At 38.1% G+C, this 11,365-nt stretch overlaps 1 protein-coding gene across 1 annotated transcript; it reads right to left on the bottom strand.

The window, feature by feature from the left end:
- Window positions 1-2,007: 2,007 nt before the first annotated feature.
- On the bottom strand, window positions 2,008-10,861 carry LOC108710432 (extracellular calcium-sensing receptor). The gene is made up of 6 exons (XM_018251570.2): window positions 10,701-10,861; window positions 8,800-9,091; window positions 7,876-8,694; window positions 7,546-7,770; window positions 3,004-3,127; window positions 2,008-2,915 (listed from the first exon to the last, which is right to left on the bottom strand). The coding sequence occupies exons 1-6, from the start codon at window positions 10,859-10,861 to the stop codon at window positions 2,008-2,010; spliced, it is 2,529 nt and encodes an 842-aa protein (XP_018107059.2).
- Window positions 10,862-11,365: the final 504 nt, after the last annotated feature.

The raw sequence follows: 11,365 nt of genomic DNA, 5'->3' as shown, positions 1-11,365 counted from the left end.
AAGCAGTGTCCATCAGTAAACCTGGTTGGGTGAGACCATAGAGCATTGTTCATATTCTTTTGTTAAAGGTCATATAATTTTGCCAGACTGCTCAATTGATTGCATTATTACTGTATTACTTAAAAAGCCTGGTTGACTTGTTACCCTTTAATTCATGTATAAATAAATATACTTCTAAGAATCCATGTAATGCCAAGCACCAGAAATGATGTAAACCCAAATTTGAAAATTCTCTTTGTGCCTACAATTACGCTGGGATTTTTGGGACAAGATATATTTTTGTACCACCATCAACTTGGTCATGTTCACCCTTGTGATCTATAAATCTAAAAAAGAACTGCACATTACTTAAAAATAAATTCCACCAACAGTTGGTCAGTACATTTTTATTCAAATTTGTTTTTATTTTAGATTTATAATGATATATAAATACAACAATTTGTTGAAACCTCAGATTTATCTAAAATGCTAAAAATTGTTCATTTAACATCATCAGTATCGTAAAGAAGATCAGATTGAAATAGTAAAATATCACTGAAATGCCATTACTTTTATACCATTTTAGGGTTGTCAATAAAATTTTAGACAAGTAGGAAAACTGTGATGATTCGTTTACCAAGTTTACCAAAAACATGGGCTTTATCCTCCCAAAGAAAATCATAGATTTCCGAAGACCTGGAGTGAAGAAAAAGGATAATCAAAAATTTTGTATAAAAGATTCTATTGAAATTTTCAATATTTAAAATTACATAAATGGGATACAACACACATTTACATTATTTAACAATGAACTGAAAATTTTCCAGTTAAATGAGGTTATATTAACAATCAGAATAATTTTGCCAAAATTGAATTATTTTCCATTTTTAGAAGTTTTATTTTGAGGAGGATACATCAGTATTGATAACTTTGATCCATTTCAGATTGTCGCCCTCAACAACCCGCAGATTTTTCAACTGTGTAATAAAATATTACTGGATAAATGTAAAATAATTTTTCCAAGAATTTTTAGAGGCAGTTTTTATTAGACAGCTAATGTGGTGATAAAAAATAGCACTAAGCATGGAGAGACATATTTATCAAAATTTTACTTTGCTAATTTTTAGTTTTTTTTCATTTAGAAAAAACCTGGTTGTGAGTTCTTATGTAGTCCACATCTACCACATTTAGGGTAGATCATCTATTGATATAAGGTCTACCTTGCACTAGGTGTTTTCTTCTCTATTGTATTTTGCTGGCAGGGAAAGGCCTATTGGACTAAACGTCAACTGGATTTTGGTCTAAAAACAAGCATTTCAGTGTTTTCAGGATGAAATGGAAGGTTGCCCTAGTTGTTTTCACCAGCCAAACTTTACAGGCAGAGTAAATGCCTTATGTGCCATGGGCCTAAGATGCATTAGGAGAGGAGTACTAGTAAAGGTATGCTTTAAGGTATGGAGATCCAAATCATGGAAAGACCACTAATCAAGAAAATCCTGGGTTCCAAACATTACAGATAATATATCCCATACCTGTATTTGACTTCCTACACTATACAGGTATGGGATCTGTTATCTAGAATGCTGGGGTTTTCTGGATAATGAATCTTTCTGTAAATTGGGTCTTCATACCTTAGGTCTACTAGAAAATCATGTACACATTAACTAAACCCAATAGGCTGGTTTGGATCAAGTATAATGTACTGTTTTATTATTACAGAGAAAAGGGTAATTATTTTAAAAATCTTGTTTGATTATAATGGAGTCTATGGGAGACAGCCTTTCTGTAATTCAGAGCTTTATGGACAACGGGTTTCCGGATAATAGATCCCATACCTGTAGTTCATTTTTATTAATTGTCCTTTACATCAGGCAACTTAGGGTGTGAGCTCCCTGGGATCAGGGCACAGGGTGCCTGATCAATTTTATGCAAATGCAAATTAGTACAGAATTATTATCCCTCAATTAACACTGGAATGTTATTTGACTGTTAAAAAGCTATGTTACACTTGGTATATGAGGTTGTCCTTTAGTATTTTGTGCCTTTTCCAAGGAGATGTTCTCTAGAATTCAGATTGGGTCTGAATAGTACAATGTAACATTTTGGCAAGAATATACAGACCACCACAGCCCAACTGGAAGACAGAATGGCAAAGACCTCCATTGCCACAGTATACATCCCCCGTGCACTGAGATAGGCTGGGATAAAGGACACCCAGACACTGAGGAAAGCCAACATACTGAATGTGATAAATTTGGCTTCATTGAAACTGTCAGGGAGACGTCTGGCCAGGAAGGCAACGATGAAACTGATGGAGGCAAACAGGCCAAGATATCCCAACATGCACCAAAAAGCAATGCCTGAACCTTCATTGCAGTTGACGATTATGACTCCAGGCTTTGTGTCAGTGTCAAACTCATGGAAGGGAGGAGACAATATCAGCCACATCCCACAAAGAAATAACTGAATCAAGGTGCAAAACACAATGACACAGTAGGGCACCTTTACCCCTGTCCACTTTCTTAACCTGCTGCCTGGTTTAGTTGCATTAAAGGCAATGACAACAGTGATGGTTTTGGCCAGAACACAGGAGATACAGAGAGCAAAAACCATCCCAAATGCCACCTGGCGCAGAAGACACTTTGCAGGTTGTGGGTAACCAATGAACCCTAAAGAGCAAAGGAAACAGAGGAACAGGGACAACAGGAGAAGGCAGCTGACTGAATAGTTGTTAGCTCGGATTATTGGAGTGTTCCTATAATAAATAAAAATTCCCAGTATAATAATGGGCGTCAAAGAAGAGAAGCTGGTAATGGTTGCTAAGCTGTAACCCAACGGCTCCTCATAGGTAAGAAACTCAACAGTTCTTGGTAAACATCTGTCCTGTTGTAGATTGGGCCATGTGTCCCAAGAACATGAATCACATTCCACAGCATCTGAAGAACAATATCAACTTATTAACTTATCTAGAAACAGTGAACTGTAAGAACTATAAAACAAAATACAAAATAATATTTCCAGTACCTGTTTGGTTTGAAATGTGACCCTGGGGACATCGGGCACACTCATAGCAGCAAAGTGGTTTTCCAGGAACTATCAGCTTCCTAAATCCTGAGGGACAACTTGGGCTGCAGGTAGATACAGGGACCTATGATCATAGTGAAATAATAAAAAAACAAGGTGTAATAATGCAATGCTTTATAACATTGGATATTATTGAAGAGTATTACATTAGCATATGATAACATAATGCAGTCTGCACAATTTTAATAGAAGCATTAAAATTCTGTCGTCCACTATTAAATGTGGAATTCTGTTTGTAAACACAGTCCTAATAATGATCCTCATAAAACAAAACTGATCCAATTTTCCTCAGAAAAAAAGAAGGCACAAACAAAAATTACAAAAAGCAACACAAGTAAAAGAAAAAAAGTTATGTAAAAGCACAACACATACTAACTAAAACTAAAAATGTATTAAAAACAACAAATTAAACACATTATTTGGCAATTTTTGTTGTCCTAAGGGGATGATATATTCATTTTTGGGAATGGGTGATGGGAAAAAAGTGCAATGGGCAACAAAAAAGGTGAGCAACTTAAGGAACTAACTAGCAAATTGTAGAATCAATTATCACAAACCTGGTGCTTAAAGGGCAATAAATATCCCCCTAAATGTTCAGCCGATGAAACTCAAAAAAACCTCTAGAAAATAAGTCAGGGAGCAGGGACCCCATGAATGAGGCTCAGCTAGAGATAGGATAAATACCTTTCATAGTACTCTCTAGGAGAGTAAGATAGTCAGGGTAAATAGCAAGAACAGCTTTGTGCTCCATCGAGGATTGCAGCAGGGAGTAGCTTCCCTATTCTATAAGATTGCCTACAGCGAAGGGACCACAGTAATTAGGGTAACAGGTTTATATTGTTCTCCCTGACCTCTCCACTGGGTGGACCACGTATGAGGTATTTCAGCATGGATGTCTGGAGGTCTGAATCAAGGGGCATTGTTTCACGGAAGGAAGGGATTATTCTTCCACTGTATAGAGCACTGATAAGGCCCCATCTATAATATGCCGTATATTGGTCTCCATCACTCAAACAGGACATTATTGTATTAGAGAGTAGGGATGGGCGAATTTGAACCATTTAGTTTTGCCACAAATGCGCCGCCGGCGAAATATCGCCGATGCCCATTAAAGTCTATGGGCGTCAAAGAATTATTTTTTGACGCGCGTCTTTTTTGACACACAACGCCATACATCCCCATTAGAGAGGGTACAGAGACGGGCAACTAAGCTGGTAAAGGGAAAATCTTAGCTATGAGGAAAGACTGGCCAAATTGGGGATGTTCACACTGGAGAAGAGGCGCTTAAGGGGAGATATGATAACTATGTATAAATATGTAAGGGGTTCATATAATAATATCTCTAATGCTTTATTTCCAGTAGGGTTTTCCAGCTGACACAAGGTCACCCATTCCCATTAGAAGAAAAGAGGTTCTGCCTAAATATTGGGAAGGGGTTTGTTACAGTGAGAGCTGTGAAGATGTGGAATTGTCTCCCTGAATCAGTGGTACAGGCTGATACATTAGATAGGTATAAGGAAGGGTCGGATGCTTTATTCACCAGGAGCTCCTCCCAGCAGACAGGACGAGCCAATGAGATTAGAGGAGGGAAAGGGGTGTTACGGGGAGAGCTGGGAAGTGAATCAGTGGTACAGGCTGATACATTAGATAGGTACAAGGAAGGGTCGGATGCTTTATTCACCAGGAGCTCCTCCCAGCAGACAGGAGGGAGCCAATGAGATTAGAGGAGGGAAAGGGGTGTTACAGGGAGAGCTGGGAAGTGAATCAGGGGTACAGGCTGATACATTAGATAGGTATAAGAAGGGGTTGGATGGTGTTTAGCAAGTGAGGGAATACAGGGATATGGGAGATAGCTCATAGTACAAGTTGATCCAGGGACTGGTCTGATTTTCATTTTGTTACATGCCAGCCAAACTCTTACTTAAACCTTCAGATTATCAAAAGTCTGATACTTTTATATTTTCAATTAAGAGAAAGTAACTGGTTTTGGTAAAAGATATATTTGATCTGCTTAAGAAAGCTTTAATGCCTTGGTCAAAACTCAAAGAACAATACAAGCTTCAAGATTCTGATAGATATTATTATATTATTCACACCCGTTATTAAAACCTTCCACTAAATGGTCTGAATTTTTACATTGTCAAATAACTCCCTCAGATTTGGTAAAGTCTATTAAGGATTACAATAGATTAATTTTATCAGAAAATTGGAGAATACAACATTTTAAGCTTACCCATCTAGGCTATGGAAAATTGTTCTCAAAAAATTCCTCTAATAGCCCTATTTCATACTGTCCTAAATGTGACGAGACTAATGTGTCACTTTTCCATTATTTATGGTCCTGTCCAAAGATTGATCCATATTGGAGGGAAATCATTGGGTTTTTAAATTATCAATTGAAGATAAAGATTAATTTGTCTCCTTGCTTTGTTTTTTTTACATCTAGATAATATAGTGTTTTCTTCAGTTCCTAACACAAACTTTATTTCCCATGATAATAAATTATTGACAGTTTTTTTTATAGCTACTTCCAAGAAAGCTTTATTTAATTCTTGGTTACAAAAAGAACCAGTGGCGTAACGAGATGTTACTGGGCCCCACAGCAAAATAATTTTAGGGCTCCCAAAATATCCAGTGGTTGCCCTGTATTAACAATATATATTAAAATTGCTAATTAATTAGAGCCTTATGGGGCCCCCTATGCCTCTTGGGTCCCCCTGCAGCCGCAGGGTCTGCTTCCTCTGTAGTTACGCCCCTGAAAAGAACCCCCCTCGTTAACAGATGCTGTTTCTTTTATGAACCAGCTTAGTTTGCAAGAAGCCTTATTAACCAAAACCAAAGGAAATAATTCAATAGACTCTTTTAAACTGATTTGGTCTCCTTATCTTGAAGCTTGTAACTCTAATACGGGTGAACAAATACAATGGTTTCTCCATTTAATATAACATAATATTTGCTGTCATACTGTTATTCTTTGTTTAACATGAAAATCAAATAAAATATTTTCAAAATAAATTATTTTCATTTTGGAGTCAGGAAGGCATTTTTCCCTCTTTGAGGCAAATTGGAGAGGCTTCAGATGGGTATATCTTTTTGCCTTCCTCTGGTTCAACTGGCAGTTTAAAAAAAAAAAAAAATTAAAAGGTTGAACTTGATGGACGTTTGTTTTCTCATCCTAACTTACTATGTTGACTACATCCACAGGGACCACATTCAGCTCAGTCTCTGATTTACTCTCCTAGCCTTCTGATTATCTCTTCTACATATGCCTCCTTGGACTGTAAATGACCCTGTGGATCATTTGTCTCTGACAAATAAACAGTTCCTGTTCTGTTTTACTGCATGAACCTCTTGGCGTCACTTTATTTATTGGCGTCTCATTGGTGTCTGGATCAGCTAACAGTTAGGCAGGTTAAAATGGTTTAAAGGTTGAACTTGATGGACATGTGTCTTTTTTCAACCTATGTTACTATGTATTTTATTGCACAGTAGCCTGTGGGAGTTGTAGCTGCACTACACCATACCTTCACCTCTTCCACTTAGTGAAGTCCCTGCCTTAAGTGTTAGATTGAAATTTAACCCATGCTCTATTAGGTATGCACCGATTCCATTATTTTGGATTCAACCAAACCCCCAAATCCTTTGCGAAAGATACGGCCGAAAACCGGCAAATTAGGGTTGGGAAGTGGAAAAATTTTTTACTTCCTTGTTTTGTGACAAAAAGTCATCCGGTTTCCTTCCCCACCCCTAATTTGCATATGCAAATTAGGATTCAAATTAGTTTTGGCCAGGCAGAAGGATTCGGCCGAATCCAAATCCTGCTGAAAAAGGCTGAATCCTGGTCGAATCCAGAACCGAATCCTGGATTCAGTACATCCATATGCTCTATAGACATAGCTGGACATGTCTAATATAGCCCAGAATAGTGTTACAGAGGAAAAGAATGAGCAGTACTTTATCATGCCTGCTGCTGAATCAGACAAGCCTTGAAGAGACATTAGGGTATATTTATCAAAGAGTGAAGTTAGAGATAACTACAGTCCACTATAGTAAAATAAAAATGGCTGGTTCAGTTAATGCCTTTAAGAATGGTTTGGATGATTTTTTGGACAGACATAATACAAAGGCTATTGTGATACTAAACTCTATAATTAGTATAGATATGGGTATATATCATTTATGTGACAGTAGGGAGGGGTGTGTGTATGGGGCTGGGTTTTCATTTGGAGGGGTTCAACTTGATGGACTTTGTCTTTTTTCAACCTGATTTAACTATGTAACTATGTAACTACAGAAATGAAGGAAGAGTGATGGTATTTCACTTTAGCATATTTAACTTCACAGGTTGACAAAACAGTCAGGTTTCGGAACTTCAATTATTAATTACTTACAAAAGCAAAACTATCATCTATAGTCAGTATCACTTTAATATAAGAAAATTACTTGTGTTAGATAAGAAGCACAACAAAAACCTTCCTGTACCTGTGTGTGGTTGATCCATATAATTTCCGAAACATTTATTTTCAGTGGTTTCCCATCAGGGCTGCTCGAGTCATAACTCCCAACTGTAACCTTCTCCATTGAGCCTTTGGCGCTCAATCGCCAGTTTACAATGTCATATATCGCCGGAGGGTTCCCTTTGGCATCAAAGAAAACTCTGGTTTCATCACTGGTCACAAAGTCCACATTTTTGACATAATGGAGGAGCTGGAAAGAGGAAAAAACAAAACAAAATATAAATATTGTGAATGACATTTTCCCTGTAGGCAGTGGATTAAATCATGGTGATTGGTTAAGAAAAAAGGAACTCACTTGCCAAGGATAAAATGAAGAAATATTAGCACAAGAGCCAGCATGGAATGGTCCATATCCAGGTGTACAATCAAACATACTTTGTAGGGCCCAAGCAATGGCATAACCAGCGACATATAAAGTGTGTGCTATTCTATAGTCTATTCCCATTATAAGACTCTCGAGCTTTTCATTTCCAGTACATGCTTTCATGGTTCCATTGACCAGCCAGGCATCATTCTGCTGGTCCATCCATCTGCAAGAGAACGTTTGCTCCCAATACGCTCTCATGACGGAATCATTAGGATCTTTTAATGGGCTGAGGTTGCTGAGATGCTCACTGAACTGCGGCATCTGCCCTTGGTGTATGGCAAAACCAATAGTACCTGTCAAAATCCCTTGGAACCTCTTATTGGAAAGCAAATCTGATGTTGACCAACCTTCACTGCCTATCCACGTGTTCCCCGTCAAGTTCTGCTTCAGCATCTCTTCCAGCACAATTGCAAAGTCTGTACTGGTTGATATCACAACCACAACCTTTGCAGTTGACATTTTTATCACTTCTATGAGATGAGGAGCATTCCTGTCAGGCTTACTGGTCAGTATGTACTCAGCAAAGGCAACACAAGCTCCAGCCTTCACAATCTCCTGTTTTATTATCTGCAGTCCAAACTGACCATACTCATCATCAGTGGCCAGGAAGCCCAACCAAGGCCAACCAAAATGAGAAACCAACTGGGCCAGACCTTTCATTTGAAACTCATCACTAGGTATGGTGCGGAAAAAGGAAGGAAACAAGTTCCTGTCACTTAGAATAGGGCTGGTTGCAAAATAACTGACCTGCAGAAATTATTATATAATAAATGATAATCAGTCAGAAAAATATTTTTTATATAGACCTAAGATTTCCAAAATATTTCAAAGCAACAAATATAATAAACTTACTTGTGGGTATCGGTAGAGTCCCAAGATTTGTGCAATAAGAATGGATCGTCTGGTTGTAGAATCACCAATGACACCGGCAAAGGGTGATACTGTGTGACACTGGTAATTTGGGATGATTTCCTTTCCTCCTGAAAGCATTAATAGGGTTCCCTGTGCTGCTCGCTGTAATGTTCTGCATGTGTCATAAATATGGAAGCCCAGTGTAATGTTGGGAAGGAGCTTAGGGTCTGCATTTATCCTCTCCACAGTAAATAATAGGGCCTGCAGGCTCATGTAATACTCATCAGCAACCCTAGAAAAACACACAGAAAATTAAAAACAGGATGGAATGGAAATAGAAGAAAGGCTTGTGCTACTCTAAGAGAAAACATTTTTTTGCCGATACCTGTGTTTGCTTTCAACGGGGTGCTCCCACATTTATTCAAGGTGCTTCCAGACACTTTACAATTGATCAAACGTTTCGGGACCGCATGGCCCTTCCTCAGTGAAACGTTTGATCAATTGTAAAGTGTCTGGAAGCACCTTGAATAAATGTGGGAGCACCCCGTTGAAAGCAAACACAGGTATCGGCAAAAAAATTTTTCTCTTGGATTTACTACTGGCGAGTGGCTAGGCCAGGGCCATTTATACCTGTATCCCCTGCATCGTTGTTTCATGAATTGTGCTACTCTACCCACTCAACTTCATTTCCTACAGAAATAGGGATTGGTAGCACTAGCTAGGTTCCTAATATATAGAGACAAAGACAAGAAGAAAGTGTTGGAAGGGTTACTGTCTGCTCTCTCTTATTTCCCTACAGAAATAGGGATTGGTAACACTAGATAGGTACCTAATATATAGAGACAAGAGGAAAGTGTTGGAAGGGTTACTGTCTGCTCTCTCTTATTTCCCTACAGAAATAGGGATTGGTAACACTAGATAGGTACCTAATATATAGAGACAAGAGGAAAGTGTTGGAAGGGTTACTGTCTGCTCTCTCTCATTTCCCTACAGAAATAGGGATTGGTAACACTAGATAGGTACCTAATATATAGAGACAAGAGGAAAGTGTTGGAAGGGTTACTGTCTGCTCTCTCTTATTTCCCTACAGAAATAGGGATTGGTAGCACTAGATAGGTGCCTAATAATTATAGGGACTGAGAAAAGGGGAAGGGGCCCTCTATACACTGATCTCTACCTTTTGGGTCATTTATGTTAAAATGACCGGGGAATGTTATCCCTAAAATATTAGTAATGTTCTCATTGGGCAGGTAGCCAGTAATTTTAGGATTAATGGGGGAGAACATTTCTACACCTATTACAGGTAAAGGCCCTGTTATCCAGAATGCTTGGGTTCTGGAGTTTTTCATCTAAGGGATCTTTCTGTAATTTGGATCTCCATGCCTTATGTCTACAAAAAACATATTTAAACAATAAAAAAGCCCAATAGACTGGATTTGCTTCCAATAAGGATTAATTATATCTTAGTTGGGATCAAGTACAAGTGACTGTTTTATTATTACAGAGAAATCATTTCTAAAAATATTAATTATTTCATCAAAATGGAGTGTATGGGAGATGGCCTTTATGGATATTTAAAAGCGCGCAGTTGAAATATTGTAAAAATTCTCAGATGTTCTGGGAAAACTCAGAACTTTGTGTTTTTTACAATGTGCAAACCTAGGGGAACACCTTGGATCTCAGTGGAGCATTTGAATACAAGAAGAGCCTGCGTTGTGATACAGAGCAGCGAGATGCAGAGAAAGCAGCAGATTTTATATATTAGATTGTCACAATATTTTTTGTAGCCTAACATAATTCTAAATTAGAATCAGTGCCCCAGTCATTTTCCCCCAGTCCTTTGCTGCCCCTCCCTGAAAATGACTGAAATTGAAAGAATTGAAACAAGTAGCACTACTTACATCTGACATTGCAGCTCCTGGGGTTTGCTGGTGAAATTAAGTTTTTTGTAGACTGTATTAAAATGAACCGGAATAATACCCCCTATAATAATATCTCCGGGGCGACTGATGTAGCCGGTGATGTCCTTGTTGAACAGGTTGCAGATGGTTTTAGATTCCATGGCGGTGCACACATCTACAGCTATTGTACATAATAGAGCCATTGAGAGGGCTACTAGAGTGGTTCTTTGGCCCCTGTGCATGTCGTAGAAACTCATCTGTAATATCTAAGGTGATGAGCCTGTCACCGGGCCATAGTCACACACAGGTACCGTTATCACCCACCAAACTAGCAAGTTCCAGGTATATATATATATATTGTGAACAGAAATACTTTTGGCCGATGGGGACTCAGAAATTAATTATGACTAATTATCTAAAGTAGAATAATTATATTGTCTAAATCATTGGGGAATCCAAGCTTTCAGCAGATATCTAACTCTATTGGTGTAACAGGAGCAGCATTTTTGCTACCCCTGGTACCATCTAAGTTTCTTAACTTGCCTCATTGGAGCAGCGCCCCTGAAAATATCAAAAGTAGACTAATTATCTAGTCTAAATCAATGGGAAATTTAAGATTTTAGCAGCTATCTAATGCTATTGTTTTTACATTATTTGTTTTACAA

Source organism: Xenopus laevis, chromosome 3L (genome assembly GCF_017654675.1).
Source record: "Xenopus laevis strain J_2021 chromosome 3L, Xenopus_laevis_v10.1, whole genome shotgun sequence".
Lineage (NCBI taxonomy): Eukaryota > Metazoa > Chordata > Amphibia > Anura > Pipidae > Xenopus > Xenopus laevis.
Note: the sequence above shows the minus strand (reverse complement) of the source record. Positions and strands in the feature narration are given on the sequence as shown.

What these genes read in the sequence shown, in the direction of transcription:
- LOC108710432 (XM_018251570.2), bottom strand. Translation starts at nt 10,861, where the DNA reads ATGGAATCTAAAACCATCTGCAACCTGTTCAACAAGGACATCACCGGC. An exon ending in CAGGAGCTGCAATGTCAGAT is followed by an intron (nt 9,092 to 10,700) that starts GTAAGTAGTGCT and finishes GTGTTTTTCTAG; the next exon opens with GGTTGCTGATGAGTATTACA. An exon ending in CTTCATTTTATCCTTGGCAA is followed by an intron (nt 7,771 to 7,875) that starts GTGAGTTCCTTT and finishes TCCTCTTTCCAG; the next exon opens with CTCCTCCATTATGTCAAAAA.